The 17850-nt window shown below is 41.5% G+C and overlaps 1 protein-coding gene across 1 annotated transcript in view; it reads left to right on the top strand.

Annotated features, from left to right (window-relative positions):
* The first annotated feature begins 1873 nt into the window (after positions 1-1873).
* Positions 1874-17850, top strand: part of LOC109914884 (doublecortin domain-containing protein 2-like) — a 173971-nt gene continuing 157994 nt past the window's right edge. The window contains exons 1-2 of the mRNA XM_048612682.1: positions 1874-2160; positions 5594-5645. Coding sequence (XP_048468639.1) covers positions 1874-2160; positions 5594-5645 — 339 coding nt within the window. The remainder of the gene's footprint in view (positions 2161-5593; positions 5646-17850) is intronic.

The following is a 17850-nucleotide window of genomic DNA, read 5'->3' as shown; positions in this document are numbered from 1 at the left end:
TTTTCTATATTCTTCTCCACAGTAGAAACTGATGCAAAATACTTACTTCCTCATGTTCTATGTTTCCTATATCCTTCTCCACAGTAAACACTGATGCAAAATACTCATTTAGTAAGATGCAAATCCTGCATTAAAGCCCCAGATGTTGTTCTATGGAGTTCTTATTTAAATACATAATCCATTTTCTGGATGAATGCAATACCAATGCCCATTCTGCACCACATATCACCCAGACCTAGTCAACCATTCCATCTTGCATCCATGTCAAAGAGGAGACTCTGGAATATATTGAATAGTTCCCATTCCTTTGTAGGCAACTCTTTCAAAAGGACACCATGGATAAGGAGATCCAACACTGGATCAGTCACACTAGCTTAGCCTTCCAAAAACTATTGTGGTGTTTGACAACTAAATCAACAAAAGTCCTAGTGTGTCATCACCACATTCTTGTACACATTGAGACCTGGTCTGTCTACTGGTAACACATAAATTTGCTCAAAAATTCTGCCCATAATGCCTCTGCTGCACTTTTTATGAAAAAGATGTTATCATTTTTGAAGTCTGCTCCGCAACCATTCAGACGAAAAACAAAATCAATTACGATAGTCTGGAATGAACACAGTGTCTTAAATGTTGGAAAGCATCTTCTTCACCAGATCTCATTTCCTCAACTTCCAAATAGCCAGTGTTCCAGGAAAGACAAAAATAGACATTTCAAAGATACTTTGAATCTCTCTTTGAAGCTTGGCAGCATTGACATTAATGATTGGGAGCTGCTTGCTATCAATTGTTCAAAATGTCAACAATCGTCTATCAAGTTGTATCATGCTTTGCATCCAAATACCATCATGATGAAGCAGAGTGGTAGCAGAGGAGGAAAGAAAAAGAAGCAAATCCGCATCTCAGGATCCCACTACTGGGTGGGACATCCTGCGTTTGGTCTTGTGCTCAAAGATCTGTGGCTCAAAATTGGGTCTGATTAGTCACATGGAGATCCATGGGAGGACCACACGCCCTTGAATAGACCCAAACCTTGAATAGCGAGATAGTTGTTGATGTTTTAAATGATGAGCAGAAGAGCCTTAAAGTGGTTGTGACACTGCACCACGTGGACCAACCGTATTAGCAGGCTGTTTCCTATTTGAGAGATAGTAGGAACTGCAGATGCTGGAGAATCTGAGATAACATTTTCTGAAGAAGGGTCTCAGCCCGAAACGTCAGCCTTCCAGCTCCTCTGATGCTGCTTGGCCTGCTGTGTTCATCCAGCTCTACACCTTGTTATTCTCTGTTTCCTATTTGAGATACTTAAGCCAGATGATTTTAGAATGCAAGATACAAGCAAACATTTTCCTATTCAACCTGTTCAGCGATGTTATTAACACACCTTTGGAGCAGGGGCTTGAAACCGGGGGAGGGGGGGCTACTAGACAAGAAATAGGGACACGACCACTACACCCAGACGAGCCCTCACATTCAATATGCAGATGTTATCTAAGTCATACGGCTGGAGGCGTGCCTGAAAGGGGCGGGGCCGCGGCATGGAGGCGGGGCCAAATGAGAAGGCGGGGCCCCATGGTAATGGGCGTGGTCTCGTGTGATGGGCGGTGCCCGTTCTCAAACACACGTGCGCCTGGTTCCTGCCCCGCCCATCCTACAGTCGCCTTAGAAACAATGGAACGCATACTAAGTTTCCCGGGAAACGGCAGCATGTTACAGTTCAAAGACACTACCTGCAGTGGCTACAGTTGCCATCCAACGCTGTGTTGACTCAAGATTACCCCGAGGAATTTGGAGGCGGGGTGCTCCATCCCAAATGTAAAAGTTGATTTTATTTAAATTTAAACAATTCGTTTTATTGCATTTCTCCCGTGTCATGGCAACGACTAAACCGACTTTCCTGGCGCAGCCAGCGGTGAAGTGCGTGCGGGTTTACCGCAACGGGGACCCCTTTTACGCCGGTAGAAAGTTCGTGATCAACGAGCGCCAGATCTCAACCTTTGAAGCTTTCTTGAAGGAGGTTACCAACGGTTTGGAGGCACCATTCGGGGCCGTCCGCAACATTTATACCCCGCAGCAAGGCCACCGTGTCTTCCAGCTGGAGGAGTTGGACACCGGCAAGCAATACGTGGCAGGAGGCAAGGAGAGGTTCAAAAAACTCGAGTGAGCATCAGTAATATTATTATTATTATTACTAATGCTGTTTAAATATGACTGCAAATAAGCAAAACTATAGGTGAAACATGTATATTTAGATAGTTATACAGTCTTCGGTGACCGCACTACTTTGAAAATAATTTTTAACAACCTGTTTTATGTGCAATTACACAGCATGAGTTTATTTGGCAAGTTTTCAGAAGTACACGCTGATTTATCGAATTCCAGGTGCATGCAGAAAAAGATCTGTTAAAGTTGTGTTTTTCAAGGTATAAATTCACTTCAAGAACAACATAAAATGATGAACTCTATTCGTCCTTTCGTCATCATTTAATTAGATACCGCTATTAGAATTAAAGGTAATTTTAAATATTATTTAATCGTACAAATAGAGAAAACTAGTTTTAAGTATTAATTTATTTTAAAACAGTAATCTATGTTGTCTCAGTTGCTGGATTCAAATCATCTGATCAGTTAAAGCATAAAACACTAAACTTCCACTTTGCTGTACTGTTTTCAGAGCAAAATGAATTTTGAATTTTCAGAAAATGCACTGTTATGAAGAGCTTTCCACGTTTTCTTCCATGAATACAATGTGTACGTAATATTAAAGTCATTTTTAATGAAGACACCATTGTTACAAAGACTCTTAAAAGTTACGAACTCAGGGCAAGTGTAACATTCATCCTTTCCAGATTTTAGGCTACAGTATCTTACTTTGATAGGTGTGAGGAGAACATACATGGCTATATCAAAATCAAGGTTCCCACTCCACGGCATGCTACAGAAAGGCATTTCGTCTCAGTGTCTATTAACGTCTATTATGAATAAATTATTTGTTGCTACAAAATTTAATCAAATACAGATTCAACCTCACTGGCAAGAAAAGTTGATTTTTTTCTTAATTGTAAAATGAATGAAAACAATTAAATGTTTCATTTTTCAGAATAATCGACCCCACAGAAAAAAAATCCAGCGAAGACGATTGTTAACAGGATGATAAACGTGTTGTCTATCCTTTGTATTTCAAAATTAATTAACTAATGATGCATTTTTCTTTCCCTGGAAATATTTCAAATGAAACAACCTAAAATAATTTTTTTCTTCAGGACTATTTGAGGCGCAGAACTAGTTCTCTATTGGTCAGTTAGAAAGCAATGATATAAGTTGGTTTCAGTATTGCATCAATGCAAACTGTAGTGTAATTTGGGTGTGAACCAATTGAAGTACGTGGTTTTGTACTCTTTCTGTCACAAATATAGCGCAACAGGTGAGAAACATTTTTGAAGTGCCATAGAACTCGCCTTGCAAATTTTATAGAATTAATATTTAGTCTTAATGTAAATAAAATAGTGTCCCTCTTCCCATTAAGTTGTATTTTGATACCATTGCATGGAAATTGGTTCATGTAAGGAAATGCATGCATGTTTTCTTTGGTTGGCAAGTAAGGTAAAGCTGTAGTATACCTATGATCTCAGAGTGGTACCTTCAGTATGGCAAAGCCCTTGGATGGATCAAAGTAACAGGGAACAAGGGAAAAAATAACTCACTGACCTTCTTGCCCTCTGCACTTGTTGAAGACTAATCACTCTAACTTCTGTTCTATCCTACCCATCCCTGCCCCCTTGGTGTTGCTGAGTTGAACAACAATCACTTCCCTCTTAACATTTCCTTCCAGAAAGCTCTTCCACTCATAGGCAGGACCCTGTCTATCTCATATTCTACTGTGACAGAATGCTTGACCTCTTAGCTTTGAAACTCAGCTCACCGGTTTCAATTCTTCAGTTCTTAAGAGTCATGCTGGACTCCAAATGTTTATTCTGTTTTGCTCTCCACAGCCGCTGCCGCACCTGCTGTTTTACCAGCGCTTCCTGTTCTTATTGCCATACTTTTCCTGTTATTTGAGCCTTCCAGCTTGGTGATACAGTCCACCACCTGCCTTATCCACGCAGCCAGTATGATGGCGTGTCCCTCTCATCAGACCAATCTTAGCCTCTCCCCGACTGCTCTGGTATCTAAACTTCTTTTCTAGTGCCTTGAAGTGTTCCACTTCTCTTGACGATCTCTGCCACCCTGCCAACCCCATCCAGAGGTTCTCTGTTATAGCTTTCCTCCTGTACAGTGTGAGACCTAGTCCTTCTCACATAATTTGAATCATTATCTGATAAGGTAATTCTTCAAATACTAAGTTTCCACTTTGCTGTTCTGTTTACTTTGGTTTATTCGGCACAAAATTAACTTTGAATCAGAGAACAGACTGCTCTAATGTTTATCATTACATTTGCTGATTTACTTCTTGATTTTTTTCTACATGGCGGAACATTCTTGAATGGTGAAAATTTTTCATTGTACTCATTCATGTTACATTAAGAAAATGTAACTATATTGGCAGTGTGGTTAACTCTGTATTTGACCTAATTTCATAGCAAAGAATAATCACACTTTATCATCACTTCTCAACAATGTATTTTTAAAATAGAAAAGGCATTAATAAATTTTTTTTGTCTTGCCACAAAGTGAAAACCTCAATCTGAATGTGCAGAGTCTTCCCGCATGTTTCAAAACAGAATAGAATAAATAGACCTGTAAGGGATTGACGTATTCATAAGATTCTCCTTAACTTTGCCATATAGTGTCCAATTTATGACAATGGTCCTGATTCAAGATGTGATCATTTCTGACAATGTCTTCTATTCCTGACCACCCATATTCTTCATTTCTATTCATCCTCATTTATTTCTACATTTGCTGCCAAGTCATTTACAATTGCACTTTCAAAGTGCTAATTGCTTTGAGAACCAATACAAGGAGCTTCTTGATGCCCCCTTATTCTGTTCAAGATTGTTTGGAGGCCTCTGCTGTTTCCCATCATCTCCCACACCATTCACCCCACTGCATCCTTCTTCAATTTAAAATTTGCTTTTTTATCATGTCTGTCCTGCAGCTCAACAACTCCCAGATTTCTGTTCCTCTGATTATTTCTGCTCCCTTTACCCGACTATTGTTTACTGCGCCTTCTTTCTCCTTAACCCCAGACTTTGGAATTCTCCTAAGGCTCTCCTTAAAAGACAGTTCATTGACCAAGCATTTTGTTCACTTGTCCCAAATGCCTCATCCTTTGCCAAGGTATCCATTTCTAAGATATTGCCTCTGCCTCTGTGAAGAACCATGAAATATCTATCTATGGTAAAGATACAATTATAAATGCAAAAGTTCATTAAGGCTCTTTTTGGCTCTTTGACTTTTTGTTCTTCTCTGCTTATTTCTTGACAGATTTCTTTTCAGTCAGCCTATGGTCCAAAGTTAGCATCACAAACGGGAGAATTAGAAATGTGACTCTTAATTTTTACAATGATTTTACTGTGTTTTTTTTTCATTTTAAAATTAACCTTCGTCAAGGATCTGAAGAAAATCAAGTAATGACATGTTTTCTTTTCAGCTATATTCAGATAGGAATAAAGAAAACGAAGCCACTGCCAAAGGATGTTCAGGTATGTCCTAAAAATATATTGCAGTTTACTTTTGATGCATTTCAATTGTCACTGTTAATTTTAATCTTATTGTCAAATAAATATTGTTGAATTCAATTTTTTACAGAATGTCAATATTTGCTGTGAAGTTTGTGGTTAATTTCTGTGAATAAAATACTTATGTGCTTTGTAAATCTTTTTTTTAAAAAAATCATTATTTAATGATTCCTGCAGATAATTTACAGACAATTGATATCAATACAATTATCTACATTACAAATGCTACTGAAATGTGTTTCAAGGAAATCAATCCATATTGTTGCATATGGATGACTTAAAATCTGTGACCTGTGGAGCGGTTGTAAACTGCAATCAAACAGCTATTATAAGACTGCAGGCGGTGTTTTGTTGTGACTGTAGACAACATAAACTCTTGGTTTGCTAAGAGTGTGTCATTTTAATGACAAGAAAATTGAGACTGTTGCAAAAGGTGATGTAAAATCTATTCAGTGGAATGACTGTAATTATCTGTAATTATATATTCAAAAAACAAACTGTTGAACACAAGAAACTTTTTGGGTTAAAGCAATAAATTGACAGCAATCTATCAGTACTAAGAAAAAAGTTGAGTGAATACATGAAGTAATGACCTTTTGAGACCTGGAAATTTAGTTTGTTCTTATTAAGTGTACTTGGTATAAAAGTCTATTTACAATGTAGTCTAATTTCATCTCACCTAGCAAAAGATGTATTCTTAAGACACGTTGAGTTTGAGCATTGAACAAATTCAGAAAAAATGAGTCCGTTTTAAATGGCCAAGATTGGCAGTGAACTCAATCAAAGAAAATCATCCAATTTAAATCCAAGGAGGACAAATTTGAATACAGTGTATTCTGTTGATGGCAAGAAACTAGAAACTGTGGGAATGCAAAATAATTCATTAAAAAGATATAATAAGAAAATTAATGCAATATTGAGTCTTGAGAGCTAGGAGAAACTATACTTTAAGGGTTCAGACCCATCTCCTAAAGGGCCATGGAGATGGTGCAGCTCAAATTCATCAGAGTGATACCAGGCTTAAGACGTTGGCATGATTGATGGATGATCTAATTGAAACATTTAGAATGATTGAGAGGATATAGGAGGACATTGCAAAATTTTAATCCAGTGACACTGTGGCTTGGATGAGAACTTGCAGGCGGTGGTATTCCCCTGTATTTGCTGCTCTTGTCCTTCTATATGGTTACGATTGTGGGCTTGAAAGGTGTTCATTCATGAAATTGGATGTTTTTGCAACATGTTAAGTGTTCATTTGCTATCATTTCAAATGGTTAATCTGACAATCTGCAGACCTGAAAACCTGGGCAAATGTACCAAAGCATGGCATTGAGCCGCATAAGGAGGTAGTAGCCAGAAGCCTGATTGAAGAGGTGAGTTTTGATGAGAGCCTCTGAAGAGAAAAGTGGGGTGAACAAGTGTAGGGAGGGAATTCTAAATCGAGGGGCCTGTTTAACTGATGGTCAGCTATGGTGGGAAACAGTTATGACTGGCAATATGTAAGAAGCCAGAAGTAAAGGAGCATGTAGAGTTTGCATGTTCTACCGATATCTGCATGGGTTTCCTCTGGGTGCTCTGGTTTCCTGCCACACTCCGGTTTCCTCCTGCAGTCCAAAGATGTGGAGGTCAGGTAGATTGGCCCTGTTAAATTGCCCCGTGGTGTCCAGGGATGTGGAGATTAGGTGGATGAGCCATGGGAAATGTGGGGTTCCAGGGATAGAGTGGGAGGTTTGCTCTGGGTGGGATGCTCTTCGAAAGTTCGCTGCAGACTTGATGGGCCAAATGCCCTGTTTCTGCACTGTAGGGATTCTGTCACCATAAGCCATTGCAAGAGCAGTGCAAGTACAGTAGTCCATTAGATGTCATGTGAATTGTGTGCTGCTTTGCTATAGATAGTACAATCACTTGCACATGAAGGAGGTGTTAGTTTCTTCGTGTTGTGTGCCAGTCATCCTGCCAAGCAGTTTTAAGCCATCACTTACTAAAGTTGATGCACCCTACCTTTAGGAGACAGGCTGCTCCTTCAGATCAGTACAGTTTCTTACACTGCCTTCCTATGTTATTTTTCCTGTTTCCGCAATGCTCCATTTTGGACTGGAAAAAGCTCCTCACAATACGTATCAAATACTGCAGAGCGCTCAATAATAACTATTTACCACTACTAGTCACAGTAAACATAAAATAATATACAGTACTAAATCACTATTCAAAATAACCACCACACTATTTTTGGTGAAACAATGTCTGTAATCTTGACAATAGCAAGAGAATTACTGGCCAGGTCCTAATACCTCAGCCAGCAGGAATGTTCTATTGTAAAAGGTTTATTTATGATATGTATGTAAAGCAGATAAGGTGCAGAGTTTAAAGCTGTTGTTCCTGGTTCTTTGTTTACCTGAGGAAAAGAAGAAGGCTTCAATAAATGGTTCTGTTTTGTTACTCTAAATATCCTTTGATCTTTGACTGTTCTCATTCAAAAACATGGCTGTGGAAAAGATTACTCAAAAGGCTGTTCAACTTTCATAGCCGCGGTCTAGTTACTACAGAGGAAGGGGAACCTATAGTCAAACTTGCATGTTTACAGTTCTGATACACCAGTTTTCTGTAGATCATCTGTATTATACAGAATCATGTCACACCTCCTAATCTGCATAGAAGTTTCCATGTATTAGGTGAATATCTCAAGTAGTTTGAAGCTGCTTTGAATCTATCCTGTTTAGTTTGAAGAAACTGCAGAATCCACAGCTAATCACATAATGTTCTGTAGCCTGGCAACTTCAGACGGTGGCTCAGCATTTTACATTGAGGTAAACTGTTGATGGTGAGTCGGAAACTAATTGGGCAAGTCAGTGGGATTTGTACATTTGTATGTTGCAAAAAAAAATTGGAAAATGTAGTTCTTGCAGACTTAGCATGGTGCCTCATGCTAACAGGAATGATGACTGTTGTCCTCACAGAATTATACCACAGCCTATTCTAACCTCAACCCATTGTCCACCTAGCAAGACAAGGGCAGCAGATTTATGAGAACATCATCACCTGCAAGTTCTGCACACCATCCTGACTCGGAACTATATTGCTGATCCATCATTGTCGCTGAGTCAAAATCCTGGAACTCCCTCCCTGATGCATTGTGGGTACACCTGCACCATGTGGACTGCAGCTCAAGAGTCAGCTGAACACCACCACCTCAGTTAACGATGGGAAGTAAAAATTGCCCTTGTTGGTGATGCTTGCAAACTGTGAATGAATTATTTTTAAAAAGAGGACAGAATTTGAGGCATGCAGATATTTTGGAGAATAGTGGGGAAGAAGTTACGGAGATCAGGAGGGGCAAAGTTGTGGAAAGATTTGTAAACAAGGTGAGGAATTTTAAAATTGAGACATTGTGACCAGTAGCTAATATAGTTCAACAAGAACAGGCAGGGATGATCGGTGGAATGATATTTCTGGTGTATAAACCTTGTAATAAAGGGAATACACCAGAAGTTTTATAATGTGTTGCAAGTAAATGTAAACATTTTCCTTCTATTTTACAATATTGATCTTTTTCTAATTCAAACTTTATTTCATATCCAAACCTTATTTATTTCCAATTGAAACTGCTCATCCTTGAGAACTGTGGTGATTGAAAGCATTTTCAAAACCTGTCTTGCATAATTTTGTTTGGTCTATAGTTTGCCTTTGTTCCTACTTAATTGGAACATTTCTATTTGGTAGGTATACGCCTAAGTGTTCAATTGAAATTCATTGTTTATGCACATGAATATGAACCAATAATCAAGTGTAAGACATTCTTACATGTCTCTACATCGTGCAAATGTGAGATCACAGAAATGTGACAACCAAAATGTTCTGCGTTCAAAATTTATTTTGTCAATTGTAAATGAAAACAGAGGCTAGATATTAATGGTGGTGAGGATACTTAATTAAAATGCTTAAACCTTGAACGACATTAAAAAGTCTTGGGCTGGATTTTGTGAGGAGTGACAGTCTTGCGCGCATTGGTACTCTGGCCCTTCCTTGTTATGAAACAAGGGCGCTCTGCATTGCTGAGAGGCGATTCCATCCAGATCTGCTTCAGAAATGCAGAGGCATGCTTCATTTGTAATAGAGATAGTAGGAACTGCAGATGCTGGAAAATCTGAGATAACAAGGTGTAGAGCTGGATGAACACAGCAGGCCAAGCAGCATCAGAGGAGCAGGAAGGCTGACGTTTCGGGCCTAGACCCTTCTTCAGAAATGGGGGAGGGGAAGGGGGTTCTGAAATAAATAGGGAGAGAGGGGGAGGCGTACAGAAGATGGGTAGAGGAGAAGATAGGTTGAGAGGAGACAGACAGGTCAAAGAGGCGGGGATGGAGCCAGTAAAGGTGAGTGTAGGTGGGGAGGTAGGGAGGAGATAGGTCAGTCCATGGAGGACAGACAGGTCAAGGAGGTGGGATGAGGTTAGTGGGTAGGAGATGGGGGTGGGGCTTGAGGTGGGAGGAGGGGATAGGTGGGAGAAAGGACAGGTTAGGGAGGCGGGGAGAAGCTGGGCTGGTTTTGGGATGCGGTAGGGGGAGGGGAGATTTTGAAGCTGTTGTAGTATGGCGCACTGACCTCTACATCTCCGAGGCCAGACGCCAACTCTCCGACACCTCCTCCTACTGCCCCCTTGATCATGACCCCACCCCCGACCACCAAACCATCATCTCCCAAACCATCCACAACCTCATCACCTCAGGTGACCTCCCACCCACAGCCTCCAACCTCATCGTTTCCCAACCCCGCACTGCCCGCTTCTATCTCCTTCCCAAAATCCACAAAGCTGATTGCCCTGGTCGACCCATTGTCTCCGCCTGCTCCTGCACCACCGAACTTATCTCCACCTATCTGGACTCCATTTTCTCCCCCTTGGTCCAGGAACTCCCTACCTATGTCCGTGACACTACCCACGCCCTCCACCTCCTCCAAAACTTCCAATTCCCCGGTCCCCAACACCTCATCTTTACCATGGACGTCCAGTCCCTATACACCTGCATTCCCCATGCAGATGGCCTAAAGGCCCTCCGTTTCTTCCTGTCTCACAGGCCCGACCAGTCCTCCTCCACTGACACCCTCATCTGCTTAGCCGAACTCGTCCTCGCCCTCAACAACTTCTTTCAATTCCTCCCACTTCTTACAGGCAAAGGGGGTGGCCATGGGTACCCGCATGGGCCCAAGCTATGCCTGCCTCTTTGTAGGTTACGTGGAACAATCCCTCTTCTGTACCTACACTGGCCCTAAACCCCACCTCTTCCTCCGTTACATTGATGACTGTATCGGCGCCGCCTCGTGCTCCCACGAGGAGCTCGAACAGTTCATCCACTTCACCAACACCTTCCACCCCAACCTTAAGTTCACCTGGACCATCTCTAATACCTCTCTCTCCTTCCTGGACCTCTCTGTCTCCATCTCTGGCAACCACCTAGAAACTGATATCCATTTCAAGCCCACCGACTCCCACAGCTACCTAGAATACACCTCCTCCCACCCACCTTCCTGCAAAAATGCCATCCCCCATTCCCAATTCCTTCGCCTCCGCCGCATCTGCTCTCAGGATGAGGCATTCCACTCCCATACATCTCATGTCCTCATTTTTCAAGGACTGCAACTTCCCCCCCCCTCAGTGGTCGAGAACGCCCTCAACTGTGTCTCCCGCATTTCCCGCAACTCATCCCCCACACCCCCTCCCCGCAATAACAACCAAAACAGAATCCCCCTCGTCCTCACGTACCACCCCATGAACCTCCGGATCCAACGCATCATCCTCCGACACTTCCGCCATCTGCAATCCGACCCCACCACCAAAGACATTTTTCCCTCCCCAACCTTATCTGCTTTCTGGAGGGACCACTCTCTCCGTGACTCCCTTGTCCGCTCCACACTCCCCTCCAGCCCCACCACACCCGGCACTTTTCCCTGCAAACACAGGAAGTGCTACACCTGCCCCTACACCTCCCCCCTCACCCCCATCCCAGGCCCCAAGAAGACTTTCCACATCAAGCAGATGTTCACTTGCACATCTGCTAATGTGGTATACTGCATCAGCTGTTCACGTTGTGGCCTCCTCTACATCGGGGAAACCAAGCGGAGGCTTGGGGACCACTTTGCAGAACACCTACGCTCGGTTTGCACTAAACAACTGCACCTCCCAGTCGCGAACCCATTTCAACTCCCCCTTCCATTCCTCAGACGACATGTCCATCCTGGGCCTCCTGCAGTGCCACAACGATGCTACCCGAAGGTTGCAGGAACAGCAACTCCTATTCCGCTTGGGAACCCTGCAGCCCAATGGTATCACTGTGGATTTCACAAGTTTCAAAATCTCCCCTCCCCCTACCGCATCCCAAAACCAGCCCAGCCTCCCTAACCTGTTCTTCCTCCCACCTATCCCCTCCTCCCACTTCAATCCCCACCCCCATCTCCTACCTACTAACCTCATCCCGCCCCCTTGACCTGTCCGTCCTCCCTGGACTGACCTGTCTCCTCCCTACCTCCCCAACTACACTCACCTTTACTGGCTCCATCCCTGCCTCTTCGACCTGTCTGTTTCCTCTCCACCTATCTTCTCCTGTATCCATCTTCTATCCGCCTCCCCCTCTCTCCCTATTTATTTCAGAACCCCCTTCCCCTCCCCCATTTCTGAAGAAGGGTCTAAACCCGAAACGTCAGCTTTCCTGCTCCTCTGATGCTGCTTGGCCTGCTGTGTTTATCCAGCTCTACACCTTGTTATCTCTTCATTTGTAATGGTTCTTTTGTAGTGTAGAACTGAGAGGAAGGCAAACTACATCCCCTTTTCACAGCATTCAGCTGCTGTATTCTGAAATGTAAAAGGTCCTGACGGTCAGTTTGTCACTTGCTGTCAAACAGTAAATGCATCAGAGTGATGCTCGTGTGCTGTAGGGTCCCAGATGAGTGGAAAGCAAGGAAGTCGATGAGTAGGGTGTGAAGGGCATAGAGTGCTAGGGTACAGGTGGCAAGGGAAGTGATGCAGTGTTTGGGGTAGGAAGGGGTGGATGGGAGAAATTGGGTCCAGCTGGGGGGCAGATTGGATCAGCACCAGTGGGGATTAGTGGGTAATTGGGTTTTGCCCAGTGGGTGGTGTCAGGTCACCTTGAGTTTGATGCAGTAGGAAGAGGGTATATGTTGGGTTGAGTTGGATCTGGTGGCAGTAGTGGACAGGGTCAAGAACAGGGCTGGGTCCAGTGTTAGTTGGGATTGCATGCATCGGGTTCGGTTTGGCAAGGGGATTGGGTCAGATTTAGCTGTGTTGGGTCAGGGCCTGGAGGTGGGTGGAAAGGGTTGCTCGATTGGGTCCAATGATGGATGATCTGGCTTGGCTGAGAGGGCATGTGTCGTTATGTAAGTATGGGGTCAGTCTATTTATTTTCATTGGAACCAGCCAAAGGCTCCCATTTAAGTGGAGACTTTTGGAGGTTTCAGACGTAATGGAATTCCCCAGTGATTATTTAAGGTGTGCTTCAATAGGGATGCCATTCAGTCCCTGTACTTAACTCCTGTCAATGTTGGCATAATGACTGACTGATAAGTGGAAAATCTGGGCCCTTGTTCTTTAAGAAACAGGAGGAGAAGGCTTCATCAGAAGTTGCACATGGAAGGAACACTCAGACTTGTAGTCAGATCCATGGAGACTTGATTCAAGTCTGATATTGAATGGAAATCTCGGATAATGTATTGTTAAATGTTTAGATGAGACAGAAGAAATTATTTGGGGAATAATGTTGCTCGTGTGATGACATTAAAATTATTGAGAGGATTTAACCTCAGCAGGCAGTAAGATTATTTACCTTGAGCCTATTAAATTGAAGCTTGTGCCATCAATAATTCAGCATTGTTATTGAAAGGAAAAGATTGACGTGAATTTACTTTATAACAATCTATTAACAAACAGGAGATGTGAATTGAGTGATTTTAATTATCTTAAATTGGAGTGATAGTATTTCAAAACATTTAAGATTCAAGTTTCTACGCATTGCCTTTGAATTGAAACTCTCTCATCCTTAAAACCTCACAGTACCTTAAGCAACATTTTTTATATTTGACTTTGTGCCACAGTAATGTCTGTCGTTGATGCAAAATGGTTAACATTTAAGTTATTTGTCTGGCGATCCCGAGAATTATTGGTATATCATTATTACAATACTGACTCTCTGCAACAATCGAGTAATTTACAAACAGTAGGCATACTGAAACAATTTGGAAATAAAAATGTGATCAATGGACTAGAAGGTACAAATGCTAAAAACTCCTTTCCACTCCTAGGATTTGGATTCAAATGCAGCTCAGATTGATGTACTAAAGTCATCTCTCTTATTACCTAAAAGAGTCATGAACTCATTTAGCAAGGAAACAGGCCCTTCGGCCCAATTGTTCCATGCTGACCAGGTGTCCTAAACAGAACTAAACCTGGGTTTGGTCCATATCCTTCCAAACCTTGCCTATCCATGCATCTATTCAAATGTCTTTTAAATGTTGCAATTGTACCAACCTCTACCACTTCCTGCGGCGGCTTGTTCCATATACGTACCTCCCTCTGTGTGGAAAAAGTTACCCCTCCATCTTAGCTTTATTTTGCACCAGGGCCCCAATTACTTTATTGGCCTTCCACTCTTGCTCGTTACATTTCTGTCTTTGTTTCTGCTTTCTGATTCCCTGCTCAGGTTCCCACACCCTGGCACTATGATTAAAGATAGTATTACCACTAGTATTTAAAAATTCCATAATGCCGTCTCTTATCAAGCGGTGAGAGATCTCCCTTAATGATTTTAGATTTGATGAGCATCGATACTGTACTGCTTATCCTTCACTCTTCTTGAAGGAAATGTATTTTTATATAAGCAACGCTCCAGTTCCACAGCATAATTCTCAGGCTTTAGGAAGGCTAAGGTATATGCCCAGAGTCTATGAAACCTTCTTTTGAACAGCCTATACTGACAGCCTTCAGACTGCAGTGACTTATCTCTATACTCTGTGCCTACACCAACAGCTTAAATTTATGTAGCTTGGTTCCATAACACTTATCACCATTGCCTTAGAAATCTTTGAGATCTCTAGTTTAATTTTTTCATTTGAGCTAGCCTCAACAGCATTTTGAGGGACAGAGAGTGCATGGCATTTTAATAAAGAAAAACTATATAGTTTCTTCCTAAACTTTGCCTGAATTTCTTGCTGTGCAATTGTTTCCAATTTATCTGTTCCCAACTTCTGTAACTTTAAGACCAAAAACAAAGTTGCTGGAAAAGCTCAGTAGGTCTGACAGCATCTGTGAAGGAGAAAACAGAGTTAACGTTTCGGGTCTGGTGACCCTTCCTCAGAACTGTTGTTGTTGTTGTTGTCACAGAATTTGCAGTTCTTTTGGTTTTTATTTTTGTAGCTTTAAATTCTGTGTATGTCACTCATTCTCTGCTGAACCATTTGTTGCTAGTATTTTAGCCAATTTAGTCCTAAGGTTTTCAAAGTCTTTTTGAATTGTGCCCTCCGTTTGTACATTTTGTTTACACTTGCTTTTTATGCACAAAGGACTTTCCTTAACTTAAAGACTCTGTATTCTTACAAATGTGCGTTTGAAGTCTAGGTAGTAATTAGATTGAATGAATAACTACTTAAACCAGATTGACATAACAAAAGGAATGGGTGTTGAGGGATTTGAGCTGCTGTGCATACTAACTGGTTTTTACTGCTGGAGTTTCTTTGTTGCCTGGTTTTCCAGTATGTTTTGCAACGTGGGGAATAAACTGATGGTAATGAAATGCTTCATGGAGAGTAACTTAAGTATTTCAAAGCGCTGTTTTGAAATGAGAGCTCAATTGAGTAACCACATGCTTTACAAAAAAGACGTATAGCTTTGCCTGAAACTTGCATTTTTAAATAACCAGCAATTCTTTTCCTATTATTTGTGAAAAAAGTAATCCTTTGAATAAATCTGCTATCTGATGATTAAACAACAGACAGTTTTGAAATATGAATTTCATGATGGCATCAAGAAGAATGAGTTGGGCCATTTTCTGACTTTGGAAACCCAAACTTACCACCTCTATCATACCCGCCATATTTTCACCTGTGGAGATGTGGATGGACAAAGTTCAGGTTCCCTGACTCTTGAGGCAGCATTTAGAGGAATGCAGGTGCTGGGGCACTCTGGTTAAGAGACCATGCCCGCTCATATTTCCAATGTGTTCTCTATAACTACTCATCCAATATTCACTGTATACAGGCCAAAGGAGCAAAGCTATAGCAACTGGAAATCTTTGAAATAGATAAAAACAGAAGTTGTCACAATCTGTGCTCTGACTAAAAAGCTCAACCAGTCCATACTGGGGGGTGGCGTGGGGGGATGTCATCAGAACTATTTAAACATACTTGAATCTCTGAGATGATTCAGTTATAAAAATAAGACATCTATTCGGTAGCTGTCACTTGACATGAATAATCATTTAATAACTTCCTTTAAAACAGCCAATCAAGTTGGATACAAGCCCCTTTTGCCATAAGTGCTTCTGTCATCTTTGAAACTCAGCCAAGCATTCAAGATGGCCTGAGCTGTCGGTATAGATCCTTGCAACTGTACACAATTGAAATTATTGAACCTGGACAGCAAGGTATTTTGCAAACTACACCAGATAGCTTGTCAATTAGAGCAGTCCGAGCTGCTTTTCTCCCCCTCTAAGTTAAAGCTGTCGAGATTTTCTTTCCAGTGTGCTTTAATTTTGAAACTTTAAATCACTTCAGATCATGATTCTACATTTCCCATCCACTGCTTTCTTCAGTTTTGAATGCAAAGCACTTTTTCCAATAAGGAAAAAATACTTGAATGCATCTCAACACTTGCATAATTTAACAGCTGGTTTTCCTTTGCAGGTTAGGGCCTATGATCAATCATTACAGTAAGAGTTATGACTTATTGCATCTGACAGTTGAAGCTGTGAATCTATCTAAAACTTGCGTATCAGGGCAATCCTGACTCCTTAGCAGGCTATCCTCCGAGTTTACCTGGTGGTTTTCAGATTTCTTCCAAAACCGATCAAACTCACACAAAAGCTAGGGACAGGAAGACTACATTTCTTTTAGGGCCATCAATAGTGACTACCAATGACTGATGCTATGCATGCAGAGTAGCGACCTGACCGTATCCCAAAACTTTTCTTGACTATTGAAGGCTTTTGGGCCGATTTTATTTGGCAAAATTAAATTTTCCTTTGTAAGAAAAATACTTTGGCAATTCCTGTCTCCAGAAGAACATGAAAATCCAGCTCTCAGTTTCAGTGCATTTAATGTGCTAAGGAGAGGATTAAGGTCATGATTTTTCTTTTCGCAATTTAAGACCTGTTGACTTGAACTCTTTAGTGTATTTACTGCTACATTATTTGTGTAGGAATATAAACATCTGATCCTAGTTCTTTGAAGAAATAAGACAAATTGTGGATTGCTAGTATAAAATATTTCACAATCTAAGAATTTTCTTTTTAAAAAGAAGACTTGCATTTCTATAGCACACTTCAGCTTTGTCAGTGTGCATGCAGAAACTAATCCATCACTAGTAAAAGGTACCGATGTGGATAGCACAAAGACAGTGGGGACACTGCTGTGTTGAAATGTAAAAGAAATCATGGACTATGTTTTCTTAGGTCCTGAATAGCATACGCAACAGTGAGTCAGTTCGGAAAATATGGCAGGAACAGAAAAATGAGATTCTCGACGTTGAGACAAAATAGCTGATTTCTCCTCTTAAAAAGTTTTAATGGCTAGGTGACAGTCTTGCTGGTGAGAGGTGAAGGGCCAATTTGCGTGCATCAATATCACATTATTACTTAATCTCTCTTCATTCTCCCACAAAGTAGTTGGAAACTAAACAGTGGCAATTCCCAACACGCAAATCTGAACAAGCACATAATTATCTGCATTTCCTCTGCCATCTTTTCCAGTACTAGCTAAAACTTTGGGGCACACTCCATGGGCAGCAACCTCATTCACAGAGTTTTGCAGTGGCGAGGCACCAACCTCACTGTATCATTACTGAAAATATAGTTTAGCTCTATATTTTCACTGGTGCAAGGGCCTTACCCTGCAGTGTTGGAGGAACAAATCTTTAGAGAGGTTTGGAAAAGTTCTTGAACTTTGGATACGATCT

This window comes from Rhincodon typus, chromosome 2 (genome assembly GCF_021869965.1).
Source record: "Rhincodon typus isolate 14 chromosome 2, sRhiTyp1.1, whole genome shotgun sequence".
Lineage (NCBI taxonomy): Eukaryota > Metazoa > Chordata > Chondrichthyes > Orectolobiformes > Rhincodontidae > Rhincodon > Rhincodon typus.
Note: the sequence above shows the minus strand (reverse complement) of the source record. Positions and strands in the feature narration are given on the sequence as shown.